We start from the raw sequence: 23,105 nt of genomic DNA, 5'->3' as shown, positions 1-23,105 counted from the left end.
CTTTGCAGTTATACTAATTGTATTTCCTAAGGCCTTATACATTTGCAATATACCTACAGTACTTGATATCTATGGGTGTGTACTGTTAACCATCACAGCCAAATTCTGAAACATACTGCACAAAGTATGACACATGCAGAAAAGTACACAGATTTATGAACTGTAATACTGTTAAAACTTGGACCATTTTTCTATGAATGACCCCAAAGGCTTAGTCAGATCAAATAAAATAGCATGAGAGAGTATTTCCTGATTGTTCTTCTAAACTGGCTAACATCTGGTACAGAATGTTTAGTTTTTTGGGTTGTTTTTTTTTGCCTTTCCCACTTTCTCTCAACATCTTTGATTTCCTTTCTGATATGGCATTCCCAGGAATGCTCCAGAAACCCTACCAAGGGTAGGAAGAGTTAATTCCAAGGTGCACCTTAAACAGGGGCAACAGAACAGCAGCAACATTTTCTCTCCTTCCCCAGAACTGAGCACACAATATTTATAGTACAAATATGCACTTAGTGTCATTATAAAAGTGTATAATAATTAACATTTCAAATATTTTGTTTATTGATTAACCCATCCCCAAAATACTGGGAAATTTTACTATAGATCAGTTCCTTATTTTGAAGTTGCAAGAGAGACAGAAGATGAGTAAACAAAACCAAATTTCCACTTCATGAGGACATTAGGGTCAAAACTTAAGTAGGTGGATATACTGTTAGTTCGATAAAAAGGTACCTTTGACAAGCTTTGGAGAGTTATCCTTTCTTCATCACGATAACTCTTGAAAGCTTGACAAAGACACATATAGTAACAATAAAAAGGTATCCCTACAATCTGGTTGTTGACTCCACATATCCACACAGCATTCACAATTGTCCACTTCAAGAGGAAAGAGGTGGCTGCTTCCAAACAAAAGAACTCCATGTAAAAACAGCACAAGCAAGGAGACAAAAACGTACACTTCCCTTTTGTATATATAAAATGATGTCTGATTGGGGGACCAACCATCTAAATTTCAGTGTTGACTATGAAGATTTTCATTGCATTTTTCTCCGAATATATACATGAAAGAAAATCCAACCAAAATGCTGGTAGGCAAAACAAGCATAAAGTCAACTTCACAGATACAAAGTATATATGAGTAATAAAGGATGAAAGTAGAGAAACAAAAACGAGAGATGGTAGATGGCTGCACCTATCTGATGGCAATAAGCCAAAAATATTTGGCTAAATTGTTTACATGACTCCATTTGAATTCTGACTCGAGTTTATACTAGATGCTCACATCATGGCCCTTGTTTCCAGTGTATTACGGATTATCCATCTGAAACTGACCAGCAATGGTATCAGTTGTGGGAGATACACGTTTGATTCAGCAGTGTTATATGGCGTTTGTGTTGCAGATGAAAGACGCTAAAACCAGTCAATATCTAAAAGGGGTCATTTTCCTTTTCAAAAGGAAAAACAGCAGCGAGAGTGACGGCAGACAACCCAGAGGGAGGGGTACATGCCAAATCCTTTGTGAACCCAACTGTGACAAAGTAGCATTATGTTCCAGAACTGTGCATCACTAGAATAGAATTCACTGAAAATCATCTAAGATATGCTTGCTGTCCTCAGTAATAGACGTCTACCATTCTTCCATACACTGTAAACAGAATGTACCACATTGAAGTACAGGCAGAAAAAGTAAGTTCGCTCTACAGCACTACCACCCGTGATTATAAAAAGGGGACAGGGCAGAAGAGGAGACAGGAAAGGAAACTGAAGATACTACACAGCAAAGGTAAAGGGTAATCCCAAAGGCAATTTAAATAATGGTATCTTACCTTTTTATATAAATAATGTTCTGAGTAATCTCAGATTTTCTTTTTAGTGCATTGCTGTAAAAAAAAATTTTTAAAAAGTGCAGTTCCCTCATTACTTTCTTTTTTTTAGGTCACAAGAAATGAGATAAAGGTGCTCATTTTCAAAGCACACAGACTTACAAAATTCAATAGAAAACCTATGTAACTTTGTAAGTCTACATGCTTTGAAAAGGAGCCTCAAAATGTGTTTGTGTTTTGCTGCTTTACATAAAACTGATAAGCTGAACAGGAAATTTCTTTACACTCAATGTAAAAACTAAGAAAAAATAGAGCAAACGAATTCGCATGCTATTTAACAAATCATGGCAACTATTTTTGGCAAACAAATTAGAAAAATATGTAGAGATCATATTTTTGAACTAAACTACAGTAGATTGTTGATTTAAAGCATATGAAAGGCATAGAAAAAAAAACCATGGTTTTTAACAGATCTTAACTATCAGAGATGTTTCCCTGCAAGTAACTGAACATAAAAATATATATGTACACATATGATTAAAAAAAATCTCAGGGTTTAAGGAAGTCCTTCTGTTCAGGGTTTCTTCTTCATGATAGGTCTGGTCTTTGAACTGCTGGGATGGCAACAATAAAACCACAAAATTGCAAGTTCCTTTCATCCCATTTCTGAGTCCTTTAACTTTTAAAGCATCAGTTTAGACTTCGGCCCCAAGTTCAAGGATTCCAGTTTCAATGACTGCCACATATTTGTCCTCAATTTGTATCAACAGGATGGTTTTGTCAATGTGGGACCTACTACCTGGATCTCTGCTGCAAGGCACCCAGCGGTGAATCACCTGTACCATAAGAAGGAAGAAAGAAAGGTTACCTGCTTATAAGACAAAAGAAGATTTTAAATATTAAAAAGATTTGGTAAAATGGTAGAGGGTGGCATTTTAGTCTAGAAACACTGAAAAATTTGTAAATCATTACAAAAATATAAGTATGAAAAAGAAAATACAATACCTCACTTATAGAGATTGGTTAAAACAAAAAAATACTTTCTATTGTTATCTCATGTGCAAGCCATAGCTATGAGCCCTCCATCAGGATTTTCTTCTCTGAATATAGAAGTATTTGTTTACCATGTCCGCTTTTATTTCATCTCTCTCCATTTAACAGTTCTCAGCATCTCATGTTTACAATTCCATCTCTAGCTTTCCTCTTTATCCCAGTTTTTCTTCTGCCTGTTCTTTTACATGTATTGTCATCCTGGGAAAGACCAAGGTCCATCAAGCCCAGCATCCTGTTTCCAACAGTGGCCAATCCAGATCACAAATACCAGGCAAGATCCCAAAAAGGTACAAAACATTTTATACTGCTTATCCCAGAAATAGTGGATTTTCCCCAAGTCCAATTTAATAACGGTCTATGGACTTTTCCTTTAGGAAGCCGGCCAAACCTTTTTTAAACTCTGCCATATTTCTCTTTTCTTGAGTTTTATCCAGCATTCTTTTCTATGTTCTAAATGTCATGAATGCTATTTCTTTTGCCTTTATTTTTTTCAGTCACTTGTTTGGAGAATCGTATCAGTGTACTTGTACTTTTCCTCCTGCTTTTATTTACTTTCCTTACATAAAGATCTGTTGCCAATTTTATAGCTCCTTCAAGCTTGGACTACTGTCTTACCACTTCTCTTATATCCTCTTACCCATCAGCTCTTTCTTCAGGTTTGCTCCCATTTTACTAAAGTCAGCATGTTTGAAATCCAGGACTTGGAGCTGTGTGTGTCTACACTCCGCTTTACCTCTTATAATCAAACCATATTGTGTAATCATTATTACTGCCCAGGTGGGCACTCACCCAGATGTTAGACACACTTTCTTCATTTGTGAGTACTAGATCCAGCATCACCCCTTCCCTTGTGGGTTCCATCACTGTCTGAGCACAGTACTTTGAAAGGCATCTACGATCTTTCTGATGCTATAAATGGAAAATTCCAATCTGCACCTGGCAGGCTAAAATCTCCCAGTAACAGCACCTTCTCCAGGGCCGTGCCTAGGGTCTCTGGTGCCCCCCTGCAGATTATCATTTACCACAATCAGGCACTCTTTTATAACTTCAGTCAACAAACACAGGAAGTCACAGCTGGATGTCTCTCTTGGCAAAGGACAGCTCTCACTCTGTTCACTTCCCGGGCAGATTTCTTAACAGAAGCTGATCATCCAATCAGAGAGCGCTATTTGAATGCAGATTAACATACAGACACTCATGGGAATGTTTAGTGAAAAACACCGGACTAATTTGCATATGATTTAAACAAATCTGAGCATATGACAACCAAGACGCCCAGCACCTGAATTCTGCAATTAGATTTAAGGCAAATACTTTTAAAACTTATTTTTAGCACTTTTAAAATTTCAGGTTCTCTTTAATTTGAATGCTGTTTCAAGCTCTGAAACTCACCCTGACTGAGGAGCTAGCCCCAAACCGAAGCATAAATAGCAATCTGGTTGTATTCTCACGTAACTTGAAGAGCGTGCCTGCCTCAATTAATACTGCTCCTTTGCATGAAAAGGGGAGGGCAGCAGAGATAGGAGTATCACAAGTTCAGGTGAAAGATTTTGCAAGTGAGCAGACGGACGGCAGGGCAGTGGCGCCCCTCAAAGGCAAGCGCCCCCCTGTGGCGCTTACCTCATCAGCACGGCCCTGACCTTCTCTATTACTCCTAACATCGATGACCAGATCTTTGTCCAGCTTCTCTGGGTTGGAAGTCTGTAGGAAACACCTATGTGGATAGAGATTCCATCTTTCTCTTTCCAAGAAGATCCACACCGATTCTCTCTTTCTACAGGTCCCCTGCATTTCAGCCACATTAATACTGTTTTTCCACACACAGTATTGATGCTCCTTTTTTTTGTCATCTCTTTTCTTCTAAAAAGATTATAGCCTGAAATGATTGTGTCCCATTCATGAGAGTCACTGAACCATGGTCTCTATGAAAGCAACAATATCTAAGTCTGCATTTAACATTGGGGCTTCCAGACCCTAAACTTCGCTGCTTAGACTATGTTTGCGCTCATTGTTTTCCAGGTAGGCTGCCAAAACACGGACCATGTCGGGTGTTTTAATAAAGGCACATTTTGACGATAACTTGTTCTCGAAGGCCCTTTGTGCTTTTTTCCTACTAGTTGGTATGCGCCTTACCAGCTTCTCCAGTCAAGCAGATAGTAGGATGTTATACATTCTTACTAGAAGAAAATATTTATCAGATCTAGGGGTCTCTCTAGGTGGATTACATTCCAAGTGGATAAAGGTGAGCTGGTTGATAAAGTGTATCTGGATTTTCAGAAGGTATTTGACGATGTAACTCAGTAACAGCTCCTGAGGAAATCAAAAAGTCATGGGATAGGAGGAAGTGCCCTTTTGTGGGATAAGAACTAGATAAAAGACAGAAAGGGAGTATGGTTAAATGGTCAATATTCTCAATGGAGAAGTAAATAGTGGGGTTCCCCAGGGAATTATGCCGAGACCGTTGCTTTCCAACATTCACAAATGATCTGAAAACAGGATGTGAAGTGATCAGATTTGCTAATGACACAAAGTTATTCAAAGTTGTTAAATCACAAGAGGATTGTGGAAAATTGCAAGAGGACCTTACAAGACCTGGCAAGGAAGAGGAACCCAAACTACAGCTACATGATGCAAGGTTCTACATTATGTCACCACCCAGGAAAAAGATTACGGTGTCATCATTGATGATACATTGAAACCCTCTGCTCAGTGTGCAGCAGCAGCTAAGAAAGCAAATAAAATGTTAGGAACTATCAGGACAGGAATGGTGAAAACCCAAAATTATTAAAATGCCTTTGTATAGTTCCATGGTGTGACCAAACCTAGAATGTTGTGTGCAATTCTGGTCTCCACATCTCAAAAAAGATCTAGTGGAATTAGAAAAGGAACAGAGAAGGACAATGAAAATGATAAAAAGGTTGGAACGACTTCCCTATGTGGAAAGGCTAAAGAGGCTAGGGCTCTTCATCTTGGAGAATAGACAGTTAAGGGGATTTATGATAGAGGTCTATAAAATACTGAGTGGAGTGGAATGGGTAGACATGAATTGCTTGTTTATTCTTTCAAAAAATACAAGGACTAGGGGGCATGCAATGAAGCAACTCAGTAGAAAACTTAAAATAAATTGCAGAAAATATTTCTTTACTCAATGTGTAATTAAGCTCTGGAATTTGTTGCCAGACAATGTGGTAAAAGCAATTAGCTTAGCAGGTTAAAAAAAAAAAAAGGTTTGGACAAGTTCCTTAAAGAAAAATCCAGAAACAATTAAGATAGGAAAATCCGCTGTTATACTCCTTTTGAATCTTGCCACATGCTTGTGACCTGGATTGGCCACTACTGAGCTTCATGGACTTTCGGTCTGTCCCAGTACGGTGATACTTATGCACTCAGTTTGATTGGGCATCTTAAAAATTTAGTGCACACAAAGTCGCTTATACACATATAGACCTATGTACTAAGAATTCCCTACAATCAATTTGAGCATATTAAAAAGTTTTAATGTATGTACAAAAAAAGTCACTGAAATGGATCTTTGCAATTAACCAAAAATCTAGAAAACCTTTGGGGGGAAAAAAAAAAGAAAAACAAATGATTTTTGGCCATGTGCAACCCTAGCCATCAACTGGTATTTGAGCTGAACAAATCATTTGCGCTTTAGCAAAACAGAGACTTAGATCTTTCCACGGGAACATACTAGGTTGGACAGCGATCTATGATAGCGAAATTAGTTTGGTTTGACTGTGTTTTTGTGGTACGATTTTATATGTTTTATGTCTATATGTATTGCATAGGATTCTGTTTTGCAATTTGCTGTTTTAGATGGTGAGGTGGCTATGGCTGGACCAAGAAAGCAGTATAATAAAGGCAATTTTAAAAACTATGTTATCTCTATTGCATCTTCTTCTGGTCCTATTTTCTATCCCAATATATACCATTTCCTATGCATTCATGCTTCACTGAATAAATGTTAGATTTTATTCTTTCTAACCCAACAGAATGTTGAAATTATACACAAGGGGTTGCTAATGTGTACTGGGGGCAAAGTAGCACTCCAAATATTTAACAAAATGGGACCAAATTGAGCATGAGGAAAAAACCAATGAAAATACACAGAATTTGAAAATGGGTCAATCTGGACCACAGGTTCCAGAGAAATACATTCCCCCTCCCCCCCAAAAAAATGGGCCAATGTATTTCTTTGGGAGAGAGAGTATAGAAACTCTGAACCTCTTTTCCCCCTCACTGATACATACAAACATACAACACACAGAAGTACTGAAAATAGTTTGATGAAACAGCTGTATGCTTCGTCCCCACTGCTGCCATACCTCTATGTGCATTCCAGTTTTGGAGGGCAGATTCTAGTCTGAAAACCAGTGACTGAACTGTAGCTTTTTTAATGGCTGATATGGCTGAACAGTTAGTTTGCTACTCATTGCTATGTGTACTGCCAAGCAGAGGTGGTGAACCACCCTATGGTTGAACTGTGAAATCCAACCTTTGAAATCTGACAATGACTTATAATGGTTAGAGGTATCAACAAGACACTTGGCTCATTTTATTACTCTTTCCAAACAATGGAATGTCCGTTCAAATCTCTCTCCCCTGCGAGTCAGAGACACACACACCCAGCACTTGGAAAGTATTATATGAGCCGTGCTCTTGCGTGCTTTTCTCGTTAATTGTGCCATATTTTACCTTATTTCTTACACTTTTGATCTAATAAATAATCCTATGCTGCTTGAATAACAGTGTTTATCTGATACACTGTATCAATGTCATTGCAAGAATCAATTAGGAGAACTTACATGGCCTTCCATCCCTTCCTGAGGGCTCCAGTCCTTCCAGCTGTTCCTCCCAGCCTTTAACCTGATTGCCTCGTCTGGCCACTGCAGTTCTTTCCGTTTGGACACGTTAACTCCTTCCAGTACTTGGCTGAGATCTACCAGCTAAACCAGAAGCCAGGAAGGAAAAACCACATGTGACTTTTCTTGCTCTGGTAACACTGTAGAAATGATACACTGAAGATAAAGCCAACAGAATATGTTGCTAAGAATACAGGATGTAAATAAATGGATGAGCTACTGAAGTGACCAGCATGAACAGAAAACAGAATAGAACACCCTATAAAGATCAGAATCTGTCTTTTCTACCCAATTTATTTTCTAACGGAACAGACCCTAGATCAATGCTTCCCAAACTTTGTGATCATGACCATATTTTGGTGGAAAAAAACAAGCACACGATTCTAACCTTAATCCTGCTACCAATGTTGTGCTTCAGGCTCTCAAGTAGTATTGATTGTGACACTGCTGTAAGCCAGTCTCCTGTCAACCCAATCTAACGCGGGCTGATGTGTGTGTGTGGGGGGTGGGGGGGGGGGTTTCCCCCTTGTCATGGTTGTGACTCTAGATGTGGATTATGTAACCCTATTTGGGTTACAACCCACAGTTTGGGGAGTGCTGCACTAGGTGATTTTTGTACTATCACTTCTCTAAAACAAGGGATCCTCTAAACTTATTACATGTTTTCTTGAATGGAGGAATAGCCAAGTGGTTAGAGCAGTGGGCTGAGAATCAGGGAAGCTGGGGTTCAAAGTCCACTGATGCTCCTTGGTAAAGTCACTTAACCCTCCCTCCACTGCCTCAGACACAAACTTAGGGACTGATGAAATAACGTGCAGTAAGCTTTGTGTGTAATTTTGTGGGCAAACGATGTGAAAGGAGAAATTAGGTCTTACCTGGTAATTTTCTTTCAATTAATCCTTCCCACTATTCCAGAACCTGTGAGAGAGATGTATCCATCAAACAACAGGTGGAGACAGAGAACTGAAAACTGAGCTGAAACATCTCTCTATTGGTATCCAGTCCAGCTTCTCAGTATTTACGTAGACAAGCAGCAAGGAGAAACTCAAAATAAACACAACAACCTTAAACACTAACCAGACGAGCAAACACATATGGACCTCTCTCATCTCTGGACAACTTGTAGCCTGCAAAAGATATGCAGGAAGCACCAAGCAAGGTGACAATAGTTATTTGACCCATTACTTTGCACTGACTATACATCTCAGAAACCTCAGGCGGGCCTCTGGAATAGTAGGAAGGACTAATGGAAAGAAAATTATCAAGACCTAATTTCTCCTTCTATTATGTAGCTTCCCACTATTCCAGAACCTATGGGATGTTCAAAAGCAATCCCCAGAGTGAGTGGAATCTTGGCACCACTGCCCTGAAGACCGAAGCCCAAAACTGACTTCCAAGTGCACCGCAACATTCACCCTATAGTACTTGGCAAAGGTATGCAGTGTCAACCACACTGCCACCTTGCAAATATCCGCTGGATACAGTAAGATAGTCTTTGCCCAGGATGTCGATGTATGCCTCGTAGAATGAGCACGCAAGGCCTTAGGAGACTGCTTCCTCGCAAGCAAATAAGCTAATGTGATAGTCTCCTTCAGCCATCTAGCAATTGTGGGCTTGGAGGGCATAAGGCCAAGTCTCTGTTTACCAAAAAGCAGTCTGTCCAATTTGCGAAACTCATTCGTGACTTCCAGATATCTAATGAGGACTCTATGCACTTCGAGAAGCTTCAAGGAAGAATACTGAGCCTCTACATCCTATCTGCAAAAGGAAAAAAAAACTCCACAGACTGGTTGAGATGAAATGCTGAAACCACTTTCGGAAGAAAGGAAGAAACTGTGCGTAGGGAAACCCCCACCTCTGAAAAGTGATCCTGAAGCTCTGAAAACCTATGAGTCGATGCAAAAGCCACCAAGAATGCTGTCTTTAGTGTAAGATCTTTCAAGGAGGCCTTCCAGAGTGGTTCAAAAGGAGGCTTCTGAAGAGCCCAAAAGACTAAATTAAAGTTCCACTCTGGACAGGGTGTATGAAAAGGATGCTGCAAGCGGCCCGCTACCTGCAAGAATCAAACGATATCCGGGTGAGCCGCAAGAGAAGTCTTCAGTAGTTGGCCCTTGAAACAGGCCAAAGTCACAACCTGAACTTTTAGAGAACGGCTCAGGACTGATACTCTGTCTCATGCTCTTCAGCAACCCTCTTTCCTGTTCCTCTTTTTTTTTTTTTTAAGGTTGTTGTGCTGGAAAAAGAGAGCTCCAGGAAACACGGGAGAGGTGAAGGGCTGGAAGAAGTAAATTTGCGGGGCACCACAGACAGGGATCTAAAGACCTCCACACATGACTGTGTAGTCTCAAGCCACCTGGCAAACCTCAACTAGGAACTAGTTGACCAACTGGACCAGGAGCAAAGCAATCAGAACTAGAGGCTGAAAAGTGTGTCCATCCACCTACTGGAGATAGAAAATACTGAGGAGCTGGACTGGATGCCAAGAGATGTGTCTCAGCTCAGTTTCCAGTTCTCTATCTACAGCCGCTGGTTGATGGACACAACTATCACATAGGTTCTGGAATAATGAGAAGCTACACAATGGAATTTACAAACCAAGAAGAGCGCAGATCCCTGTGGAACTCCTGATTTGATCGGAGTCCAAGATGAAACTCAGAACAGGTTCTAATCTGACAAGAACACTCATCCAAAAAGAAAAAAAAAAAGATTTAAACCATGACAAAACTATTCCAACAAGTCTAAAACTCAAGTCAATCAGTTAAAATCTTATGGCTATTAATGTCGGAGACAGCAGACCTATCAATAGTAACCATAAAATATTGTAAACCGCAATCGAAGCCAAGCTTTACAATTAGGGGTGGGCAAACAATGTTTTATTAATGCGATTAACATATTAAACTTATAACGCAGAAAACATATTTTTTTTAACACTGCCCTGCCACACCACCCCCTCCCCCTGTGTCTAGCTCATCTCCTCTTCAGGCTCGGCAGAAGTATCGCTCTGGTTTTGTCTCTGCGTTTCAAGCCTCATTCTGGGGCTCCAATAGCATCTCTTATTAATTCCAGTCTCCCGCTGAGTGGCTCCTGTGAAGCAGCATTCTCCCCCTGCAGGTCTAATAACATACACACGTCAGCAATGAAGAGGTGTGTGCACATTGATGTCAGCGTGCTGCCTCGTGCACCGTACACTTTAGCAGCGGGCAGACCAGTAGAGAGGGCTGTCTGTGCAGAAAACTGAGCGCTGTCAGTGTGACTGACCTGCACTCCGGGTCTGGCTCTGAAACGGAAGCTGCCCCTACCCCCTTACACAAAAGCCCTGGGAGGCTTCAGGGCAGTAAGGAAAACCAGAGGCTCCAACACAGCCGCTGCCAGTCAAGTTCACGACACAGCAACATAGAGCACAGGTGAGCAACAGCACTGCTCAAGCAGCAAGCAAATGAAACCTGGAGGTTCTGAGTCCAGCCCAGAGAGGCCAGGACTGAGGAGGACGTTGAGGATCCTGCTGAGGCAGTGTGTGCACCCACTCCCCCCTCTGACACGAGCACAGCACGAGGGGAGGGCTGGGAAGGAAGCAATTCTGAGCTCCAACAGCACAGCAAGAGCCCGGACCCTTTTCTGAGATAGACTGCTGCTGCTGCTGCTGCACCCCTCCCCCCCCGGGGGGAAACACAGCACCCCACAGCAGGGCTAGAACGGAAGCAAGCTAGTTCAAGGCTCCTGCTGAGAGAGAGAGACACCCCCGATACCAGCACAAATCACTGACAGCCTTTGACAGAGTGTGCACTGTGACTGCAAGGCAAGAGGAATTCAACTGGGATACTCTTTTTTCGGACTGGGAGTCGAGGGGGCCTGGGATGGCGGGAGGAATGGGAATGGATGAGGAGCTGAATGGGAGTGAGGCGGCTAAGAATGAGGATAAATTATGCTGGTTAAGTAGAGGGGATATGGAGGAGGGAACAGGGAGATGGAGGAATGCTGGGCACAGATGCTAAGGGGGGCGGGGGGGAGAGAGAAAAAGAGGGCTGGGTAGGAGGGGAGAAGGCTGAGGAAGGAGAGACTATAGGGAATGAGAGGGCTAAGTGGAGGGAATGAGAAAAAACTATGGGTACATGTTGTGAAATGTTTGAATAACTGGTTGAACCGTGAATAGAATTTTATAAGGCATATGACAGTTTTGAAAGTTAGTTACAGTACCATATTAATTTTCACTTCAGTTTCAGTATTTTAGGCCCAAAATGTCAAGGCGTGACTAAAAATTTTAATCGCATAATTGATTGCGATTACAATTTTTAATTGTTGTCCACCCCTATTTACAATGCATTATAACATACACAGCATGCAGTATTCCAATGCATTTATACACCATGATCATTACAAAGGACATGAAATAAGAAAGAAAAATCCTACACACACTATAAGTAATCATGCAAAACAAATGTTTAATTATTAAAAGAAATGATGCAGTTCTTTATAAGAAATTGAAAATCTTTGGCCAGAAAATGAAGCACAGCAATAACATTTTGGTTTAACTATTCTTTTTATTCAAATAGACTCAGTTGTTTACTTTATGTAAGCCTACTGTTTCATCTATTAATTTTAGAGTCCAATGTTCCCGTAATAAGCCATAGGGAATAGATTGATGGGAACATTGCACACTAAAGGGTTAAACTATTAACATTCTTCTGCCATCAACTGTTAGCATTTTTGGTTGACAAGTTATATGATACACCACAGTCTGTCAAAGATAACGGTCTCAATTTCTGAGTTTCATCAACTTGGTAAATAAAAGTGAAAGTGGTTCCTCTATGAGACATTAATTTCATCAATGCTAAGTAGCAATATCCTCTACTTACACAGGTGAATATTTTTGAAAGCATGGACAAGGGGATTACAATTATTTAGTGATCACTGCTTGTGTGAGGCAAAAAGAAATGGAACAACTTAGGTTCGCAAGAACAGTCACTCTAGCCAACTCACCTGTACTCTATAAACTACTTCTTCCTTTTTGGCTTGTGTGTTGTTTGTAGGGCTTGAATTACTTCCTGACTGTACATCATTGATGTTATTTCCTCCTTCTGTCCCCAGAAAACCCACAAGGGTATGCCGTTTGCAGGCTGGGATGCTCTGGCTGGAGCTGCTAGAAGAGGGCAGGCCATGCTGTATGCCGACAATGACAGACTGGCCTGTGGGATCAATCTGGTTCACCATAGACAGGCGGGACTGAAGGGATGTGGGGAGGTTGCGAAGTGATATCTGGCTCGTGGAGGAGCGTCGGCAAGGCACAAAGCCTGTGGTGGATGTGCGGAGAGAGGAATGGCGACTAGTGTTGCAATAAGATGACTGACTGGCTACTGATGCACGAGCAGGAGATTGCCTGATGAGGCTTGATTGTACAGAGTGGGAACTGTGGCTTATGCCTAAAAATGGTAGAGAGATTCAAGTGTCAAAACAGATCGCCTTTTTACATTACTAGCTCAACAGCAGAATACACGTTGTTTCACTGTTCAAGAACGTTGTCTGACGTTGCACATACAACTTAGTCTGAATGGTATGTGTCGTGTGCATTACAAACTGAACTTATGCTTATATTTCACTGTTAGAAGTATTGCATACCTACAATTCTAAACATCTCAGGTACATAACATATTAAAATTTAAATTAATGTAAAAGAAAAATGTGCGTGCAGCGCAAGAAACCACCACAGCACACACATAATTAGTTGTTGAATACTTATACCCAATCATTCTTGGTACAGTAATAAGACATGCAAGGGGGACTGAGCACTGGAAAAAGTACTCAATTTGCAAAAAAAGCTGAAGTCCTAAAATGGGCTGCAAGCAGAGTTAGTGGAGACCAACATTTGACATTTTGGGAATGCCTGGGACAGATATGGAGGGCAGTCATAGATAAAGGATCACGATGTCAGGTAAAATGTACTGGGAGAGGAGAGGATAACTGGTGTCGGGCTGTATGCTCATCTACCAAAAGCAGATTATTATTAACTAGGCAGACTGATGGGCCAATATGATGAGTGGAATGGAACGGGTTGATGTGGAGCGTCTGTTTACGCTTTCCAAAAATACTAGGACAAGGGGGCATGCAATGAAGCTGCAGTGTAGTAAATTTAAAATGAATCGGAGGAAATTTTTCTTCACTCAACGTGTAGTTAGACTCTGCAATTCGTTGCCAGAAAAAGTGGTTAAGGAGGCTGACTTAGCGGACTTTAAAAAAGGTTTGGACGGCTTCCTGGAGGAAAAGGCCATAGAATGTTATTGAGTGGACGTGGGAATAATCCACTATTTCTGGGATGGGCGGGACAAATTGTTCTTTTGGCCGCTGTCGGAGACAGGGTGCTGGACTCGATGGACCCTTGGTCTGTCCCGGCATGGTGATGCTTATGTACTTATGTACCTGCTGTCACCTACTATGTTACTATGTAAATACACTGGGAAGCTCACTGGTCTGGTCAACACCAGTTTTCTGTAAAACATGAATAGTACCATAAGCTGCAAACAAAATATACACATACTAGCCGTTAAGCCCGTAAAAACGGGCGGGTATTGGAATGTTTTTTTCCCCAAGGCCCCCCTCCCGTTGCAGCTGCAAAGCCCCTGCCATCCTCCTTCCTTGCCAGCTCCAAGGCCCCCTCTGTCCCTCCCTCCCAGCTCCAAGGCTCCAGTCCTCCCCCCTTCCCAGCTGCAAGGCCCCCTGCCCTCCCTCCCAGTTCCAAGGCCCCAGGCCCTCCCCCCCAGCTCCCAAGGCCCCCTTCCCTCCCTCCCAGTTCCAAGGCCCCCTGCTCTCCCTCACAACTGTAAGGGGCCCCATTCCCTCACAACTGTAAGGGCCCCCCTGCCCTCCCTCCCAGCTCCAAGGCTCCAGTCCTCCCCCCTTCCCAGCTGCAAGGCCCCCTGCCTGCCCGCCCTCCCTCCTCCCAGTTCCAAGGCCCCAGGCCCTCCCCCCAGCTCCCAAGGCCCCCTGCCCTCCCTCCCTCCCAGTTCCAAGGCCCCAGGCCCTCCCCCCCAGCTCCCAAGGCCCCCTTCCCTCCCGCCCTCCCAGTTTCAAGGCCCCCTGCTCTCCCTCACAACTGTAACAGCCCCCCTGCCCTCCAGCTCCAAGGCTCCAGTCCTCCCCCCTTCCCAGCTGCAAGGCCCCCCGCCCTCCCTCCCTCCCAGTTCCAAGGCCCCAGGCCCCCCAGCTCCCAAGGCCCCCCCAGCTCCCTCCCTCCCAGTTCCAAGGCCCCCTGCTCTCCCTCACAACTGTAAGGGCCCCCCTGCCCTCCCTCCCAGCTCCAAGGCTCCAGTCCTCCCCCCTTCCCAGCTGCAAGGCCCCCCGCCCTCCCTCCCTCCCTCACACCCAGTTCCAAGGCCCCAGGCCCCCCCAGCTCCCAAGGCCCCCCCAGCTCCCAAGGCCCCCTTCCCTCCCAGTTCCAAGGCCCCAGGCCCCCCCAGCTCCCAAGGTCCCCTTCCTTCCCTCCCAGCTCCAAGGCCCCCCTCCTTCTGAGACGTCCCATGTCCCCTCCCCCCCCCAGGTAGCCGCTACCGCCCCCCCCCCCCACGCCGGAGTCGCCACCACCCCCCCCCCCACGCCGGAGTCGCCACCACCCCCCCCCCTTCACCCGGCCCGGGCCCTCTCTTCGTTATTTAACTTACAGCAGCGCCGAAACAGCAGCAAGCAGCAGCTCCCGTTGGCCTTCCTTCACTGCCTGTGCCTCGCCCTCGTGTGACGTCACGTCGGCGAGGGTGGGGCACAGGCAGGGAAGGAAGGCCGACGGGAGCTGAAGCTGAGCTGCTTGCTGCTGTTTCGGCGCTGCTGTAAGTTCAATAACGAAGAGAGGGCCCGGGCCGGGTGAAGGGGGGGTGGTGGCGACTCCGGGGGTGGGGGGGCGGTAGCGGCTACCTTGGGGGGGGGGGGGGGAGCGGTAGCGATGTCAGCGGTTCCCTCCCTCCCCTTCAGCGCAGTTTCCCTCTCTGTCCCGCCCCCCTTCCCCCGTCATCACGTCTTGACGCGGGGGCGGGACAGAGAGGGAAGTCTCTACTGCGCATTTGCAGGTGAGTCGGTCACTTGCCATTTACAGGTTTGATATGCAAGTCACTCATTCAAAGACACCTTTTTTTTTTATTCATTTTAATGGGTGACACTGCCTACACAAAATTCCAGGTACCAGAGGACAGAGAAGAAAGGTGCCAACACTCTGGTAAATATAGTGGTCCACTGGTAACCTAGCAAATGTGAAATTCTAAAATGTCTTAAACTTTAAATGTATAGTAAGTGCTGTAAGAAATCATTGCATTAACAACAGTAATTTGAGGAAAGTGGGAAGCTGCACCACTGGGAATTTATCGTCTACACATTCATATTGCGAAATAGAGAGCTTTCTATGCAGATGTACAGACAGCTGATTTTACCTAGTGTTGCAGGGTGAGACATAAATGGTGGCTGGAGTCCTACTCCAGGGCCCTGCCCTGTGATTCCAGTGCCTCCTTGTGTGATGCCGTTGTTCTGGGACTCATTGGTGGTTGCTGCATTGTTATTAGTACTGGAGGCCCCGCCTCCAACATCTGAATCTTCAATATTTCCACCACTGTTGCATCCGGCTCCACAACCTTTTCTTAATCTGATCATAAAATACAGACAATCTAGATTAGTTCAGTGTAACAGAGAAGTAACAAAAGATTATGATCTAAAAACTACTTTTTACTTGCAAAAAGTATGTCAGAAGGCTCTTATATGTTTATGACATTTACAGCAAAAGCAATTCATATTACCCATTTGCTTCAAATGCAAAAATATCAAGATAATGGCAAATAATTTTCATCTATTAACACTGTCAAATCTACCTCCATGATATGTATATTGGCAAGGTGAGGTTTAAGATCACAATTTTTTTCATTCATTCACAATGGTAAAGCCCCCTGTAAGCCTTCCATTACAAGGAGGTTTATTTTGATTCACTGAATACTATCAAAAAAGGGATGAGCTAAATGAAAAAAAAAAAACAAATTAATTCAGCTTGACTACTGCTTCCATGCAAGTCAATCACAGATTAAAGCTTAAGAAAAGTAACTTTCAACTAGACATTATTCCCCATCAAATAGAAACAAATAAAACCCCCATTATTCTGGTTGGTGCATGTGGCATTTTAAAATCTTAGTAATGCATTTCCTATACTGTGGCAAATTAAATCTGAAGTTAAAGTATGTTAACAGTTTTAATACAAAATAGTTTGCTTCAAGAATACAAACTTATCATACAGTGAAGGTTTATTCATAAATGGTCCCAGTGTTCTTTTATCCCTACCTTCTGTGGGATGGAAGTCCAGGCCACTTAGGTTGCCCCTACTGGTCAAAAATAGGATTATACTTCCGTAAGAAAGAACCTATCTTTCTAATGTCAGTACAGGTTGCCCCTCTATAATAATTACCTACTTTTACTACAAGAGCTGAGCATATTGCCTTCATGAAGCATCTGAGACTCAAAACATGAATCTCCTGCACCACTGCACAGTGCTAAGAGCTGAGGTATAGGAAGAAGGCATCATCTTACAAAATTCTGGTTTCATGTCGTCTACCCTTTAGGAAATATTCATTTGTATGCACATTTTTTTCTCTTTCTTTTTTTTTGCAGAAGAATGGTAACTGCTTACCTATGCCATGTAGATACTACAAAATTTCTGATATTTCCCAAACTTATGGGCCCACCAAGAATATCTTTGAGTTGCTCATGGCTATCTGAGTAAGAAGTTGTAAGTGGCGAGACATAAATAGGGTAGCCAATAGGCTGGTCACATGAGGAGTTGATCATATTTCTCAAAGCCTGCTTGGCATTCTGGATGCTTCCTCTCTCTGGGTTGCGGTTACGCAGGAAAACCAGCTCCTGCTGTTGGCCTGCCCACAAACCACGCACACATTCTTTATTAACCTGCATAGACACACAAAACCAAGTGATGAACCAGAAGAAACATAAAAATAATGATGCAGACAAAACCACAGACTGATGATGTTTCAGACATTAAATTATCAAAGGATGCTAAAATATTCTGAGCTGGTGCTACTTATACAGAGTGATATTTTACCAAAAAAGAATAAGGGACAATAGTAAAAAATCAGAAAGAAATGCAAGTTTCTTTGAAAAAGCAAAGTTGCTTGTCTGTAATTAGGGTTCTCTTTAGAAAACAAGAAAATAAATTTAGATACACTAGTTGGAGACATCATTTGACAGCACCAAAACAAATTTTTCTTAGAATGCAGGAAAAAAACAGACTTCCTTAGGCTTCAGTGAAAAGAGCAGACAAGATTATTCTGAGCATGCATGGGACTTCCCACTCACTACCTTCTGCATGCCATCCATCTGTTGTAGCCTCACATGTCAACTCTCTGAAAGTAGGTGGGTATGTATCTAATTTAAGGACCCCCCCCCCCCCCCCATTACAGGTAAACAACTTTAGTTTCTCTGACAAGCAAGATGAATCAGGGAGCAACCCCATATCCGAAGATTGCTCGATTTTAATTTAGCTTTCCGAGTCTCAGGGCAATCCAACTTGGAAGGAACTGACCACTTAAGTCTCATAGACCTGCTTGCCCAAAGGAAAATTCATGCTGTCCAGACAGTAGTAAGATGTAAGGTGTGAAAGTAAGATGATGCTGCAGCTCTACATTTCTTCAAAAGGAAAACAAGCGGAAAGGGACAAGTGCCATGGCTCTTTCTTATGTGATGAGCTTTTACTATATAACTACAACCTTGCTAGGCTATAACAGTGGAAAATACAATCTGCTACTGAGCTGGGAAAAGTTCTCTTAGCTACTACAGTTTCCAATTAGTTAGGACTGAAGATATGAAGAGTTGGTTAGAAGTCAATCAGCCTGTGTTCTCTTCATGTAATAACTCAGCACTCTCTTACATTCAGTATATTGTAGGGCCCTTGTTCACCTTGGGGAGGAGTAAAGAGCACAACAGATTGATGTAAAGTCTGATTATCACTTTTGGAAGCACTTGCGTAAGTTTGTGAGACTAGCATTGTAGAAGAATTTGTGATATGGAATATAGGATATAGAAACAAACAGATCAATGCTTGAAGTTTGCTTATTCTTCGTAATGAAGTAATAGCTTGTAGGAGCAGAACTTTCCAGATCATATATTTCAGCCCTGGTCATATCATGGATTCACATAGAAGTTTTAATCAGCTGAATTAGAACCATACTGAGGACAAGTATATTATATGCAGTTAAATATTAGAATGTTTTTCTGTAGAGGTGTATATAGCACCATTGGGGCACTGTACATCAAACATATAAACGGCAAGTGACCGACTCACCTGCAAATGTGCAGTAGAGTTGGAACGCTGAGAGTGTAGAAGTCCAAGCCCCGCCTCCACCAGTAGTACAGCCCAATAGGGAGGAGGGCTTGGACATGGGCGTGGAAATCGGAGGAGGAGGGAGCAGGGAGGGAAGGAGGGGGTGGAACTGAGGGAAACAGACCCTGGGGGGAGGGCAGGGGAGAGAGTAGGGTTGGTGGACGGGGGGGGGGGGGGGGGGGGCATAGGAAAACAAAAAACTAGCCCGTTGTTACAGGCTTAACGGCTAGTATATATATATTTTAGATATGCACATTGTTCTTAGTAGCTAATGTTACTGAGTGCATTGATGGGTAAATAACCAATGAGCTGCAGAAGAACTCTGTAAGCAGGATAATTATTAGGGACCTACTGTAACTGATGAAACATAGCCCTGACAATACTACTACTACTTGACAATACACACTGCAAGGGTCATTAGACATTCTATAAAAGTAGTATCAATTTTTTTTTATACCACAGAGCTTTAATCTGATGTATGATCTAAGGCCAAGATGTCAAAATCCCCTTTTGAGCTCTGGCTCTATAAGCACAAACAGAGGTGAAAGGTGAACAGAAGGGTATTGAGAAAGCAGCAATAAAAACTGCTGCTATAAATTATACAATCAAGTCTGCAAGTCTTAGGATAATACAAAGCAAGGTCTTAAAAGTGATAAAAATAATTTCCACAGAATACACACTACATGATTCAACTTTCATAAATCCCTGAAGACATACCTCTTCAATAAGGCCTACAAAGAGAACCCATAGCTCAACTATACCACCTCACCAATCCACCGTAATCCAAAAATCATCTTTCTATACCTATTTTCTTAACACTTCTTTCCGTCCTTAATCTCTTTGCATCAACAATTGTATCTGATATCCTGGAATGGCAATACCATAACACACCTCTGTAAGTCACATTGAGCCTGCAAATAGGTGGGAAAATGTGGGATACAAATGCAATAAATAAATGATTCTAAGGAGATACATTTAAGCAAGCTCAGGACTGGATTACTTCTCATTACTGGTGTCTTGTACAAGTTGAAGCGAATCTCCCCCTCTTCTGTTTGTTACCTGGTGACTTTAGATCAGCAAATAGAGGAACATGTAAGCAAGTGAATAACTCTTTATAGGATCAGTCTGTGGACTGAGCAGAGGATATAATGGAACATTTATGACGAGAGGGGAAGGGGGTTAGGAGGGAAACATGTTGCCCTCTACACTGGCTAGTTGTGTTCATCATCTTCATCTGACAAAGCTAGTGCTTTAAAAGTTTAATGGAATAAGGAAACATCTATACCTGGATAGAGGATGATATCTATAATATCTATAATATGATATAATATGATATCTATAATAATAAAATACATATGCTCAATTTTAAACAGCCAGATGTATATGCCAATGATTTTAGCTATAATAACTGAAAATAGACAAGTTCAACTGAAATGCAACTTAGCCAGGTACTGAACAGCAAAAGCCTTTCTAAAATCACCGCTTTTCACCCAAAAGGTCTTACCTTGATGACTCGAAAGCTGAGATAACGCTTATTTAACATAATGATTTTATATTCATTGGTCCCTTCATCCATCACATGGCGTAGAGCAAGCAAAGAAGGAGAGTTGGACAGCACAGCACTTCTCCAAGCCGGATCCCCCTCATGTGCTATTACCAGGTTCTGTTCATGAGACATAATGGCCTCATACAAAACAGCAGGATCATCATATTCATCTGGAGAAGTGAAATGATCCTGCATGAAAAGCAAACAGAAAGGAATTAAAAAGATGTATAATGTAGTAGGGAAGCAAACTAAACATCTAACAGCAGACTGAATACATTGTGCTAAGCTTGGTACAGTAGATTATTTCCAATTTAGTGACGATCTTTTATGCATTAAGATTACTTGCCATAAAACAAGGGTTTTAATGAACAAAAAAATCTGCCATTACTACAGTGCATTACAGTTTGATTAATCTTATTAGTGTTAACATGCAAAATGCATATTAATGAGCTGCATGGGCAATTAATTCTGATGCAATAAACTAGCAAATTCAAATATCAGCCATCAAAGACCGGAGATTCTCAATTTGGGGGCCACCAGACACAAGATCCCTTACCTAAAGGCTCAGGAAGACCCTGTCCTGAGACCCCCAAGCAAAAGTGCTCCGAGACTAGAGAACACCCAACCCCACCAAAGTATTCTCCCCAATCACCTAGTAACCCTACCCCCCCCCCCCCCCCCCAAATACCCTCACAATCTTCCACTAATCCCTACCTACCTAGAAGCCAAACACACCATAGTCCTAACTTACCCATGGAAAGCATCATCTTTCTTTAACATCTTCTGCTGGCTGCCACTAACTTCAGCTCAACTCTCACTATTTTTAAAGTGGAGGACAGCAGAAGCAGATGCTGTAAGAAGAATAACACATTTCCCAAAAAATGTACACAATAGGGGGACTACCGAGGGGGAGGGGGAGACTGTAGGGTAGGTGAATAGTAGTTGAGGGAATAGTAGGTAAGTGTGTGGGAAGGGTACATGGGTAGGTGAGTGAGGATGGGGTCTCCCTAGTCTCAGGACACATTTCCTCAAGGTCCCAGGCAGGGCGTGTTCCTGCCTCAAGGTATGCCAATCCAGAGGATTCCAGTGCATTTGGGATAGGATCAAAGAGAGCCCCTGAACTTAAAATGGATGTGAAGTTAAAATATAATGAAGTTAACCTCAGAAGTTAATGGATTTTTAAATTTTACAGTTTAACTGCAGACTTTATTTTGGTGATTTTTGTATAACATTAAACATAAACATAGAAACATGACTGCAGATAAAGGCAAAATGGCCTACCCAGTCTGCTCATCCTCCGTAACCACTAACTTCCTTTTCCTAAGGGATCCCACGTGCTTGTCCCATGCTTTCATAAATTTTGACAGTCCTAATCTCCACGACCTCCACTAGTAGGCCATTCCACGCTTCCACCACCCTTTCCATGAACAAATACTTTATTAGATTCCTACTAAGCCTATTTCCTCTTAACTAAAAAAAAAAAAAAAAGAGCTGGCTCTAGGTCCAATCCCTGCGGTACTCCACTGATAACATTCCTATCTTCAGGGCAAGCTCCATTTACCACTACCCTCTGTCTCCTTCTGTTCAACCAATTTTTAACTCAGTCAGTTACTCTAGGTGCATACCAAGGGTACTCAGTTTATTTATGAGTCGCCTGTGTGAAACTGTGTCGAAGGCTTTGCTGAAATCTAAGTACCACATCTAGTGGCTCTCCCACGTCCAAATGCTTGGTCACCCAGTCAAAGAAATCAATCAGATTCATCCGACAGGAACTGCCTTTAGTGAAGCCACGATACCTCAGGTCCTGCATTCAATTTGAGAAACTTCACATCCTCTGCTTTAACAGCGTTTCCATTAGTCTACTCAGCACCGAGGTCAGACTGGCCAGTCTGTAATTCCCAACCTCCTCCTTACTTCCACTCTTGCGCAAAGGAACCACATCCGCCCTTCGGGACCACTCTGGACTCTAAGGACGCATTGAAGAGGTCTGTCAGTGGAGCCACCAGAACTTCTCCAAGTTCCATGAGCACCCTTGGATATATCCCATCAGGCCCCATCGCTTTGTTTACTTTTATTTTAGCTAGCTCCGCACGGAGTCCTCTGAGAACAGTTCTTGTTAAGCAGTTCAGCTTTATCCTTATCAGCTTCCACATATTCTTCCCCATCAGCTTTGAGCCTCACAATGCTATTATGGCACTTCCTCCTGTTGCTTACATATCTGAAATCACCCAATTTTACTGTATTAGCTATCTTTTCTTCCATTTGATTCTTCGATATCCTGACAGCATTTCCAGCTTCTCCAAGTATTCTCGCTCTGTCTTCTTCTTTCTGAGTCATCTTATAATGTAAGAAGGCTAACCTCCTTTCCTATACCTTTTCGGCTACTATGTTCGAGAACCAGAGTGGCCTTCTTTTCCTCTTTCCTTTATGTAATTTATTAACAAAGTTTAGTTGCCTCTAAAATAGCT

General features: G+C 42.5%; 1 protein-coding gene across 1 annotated transcript in view; it reads right to left on the bottom strand.

The window, feature by feature from the left end:
* Window positions 1–1,955: 1,955 nt before the first annotated feature.
* Window positions 1,956–23,105, bottom strand: part of PCNX1 (pecanex 1) — a 269,570-nt gene continuing 248,420 nt past the window's right edge. The window contains 6 exon segments of the mRNA XM_030213968.1: window positions 1,956–2,659; window positions 7,685–7,825; window positions 12,719–13,158; window positions 16,147–16,355; window positions 17,385–17,659; window positions 20,596–20,826. Coding sequence (XP_030069828.1) covers window positions 2,519–2,659; window positions 7,685–7,825; window positions 12,719–13,158; window positions 16,147–16,355; window positions 17,385–17,659; window positions 20,596–20,826 — 1,437 coding nt within the window. The 3' untranslated portion in view covers window positions 1,956–2,518.

This window comes from Microcaecilia unicolor, chromosome 9 (assembly GCF_901765095.1).
Source record: "Microcaecilia unicolor chromosome 9, aMicUni1.1, whole genome shotgun sequence".
Classification (NCBI taxonomy): Eukaryota; Metazoa; Chordata; class Amphibia; order Gymnophiona; family Siphonopidae; genus Microcaecilia; species Microcaecilia unicolor.
Note: the sequence above shows the minus strand (reverse complement) of the source record. Positions and strands in the feature narration are given on the sequence as shown.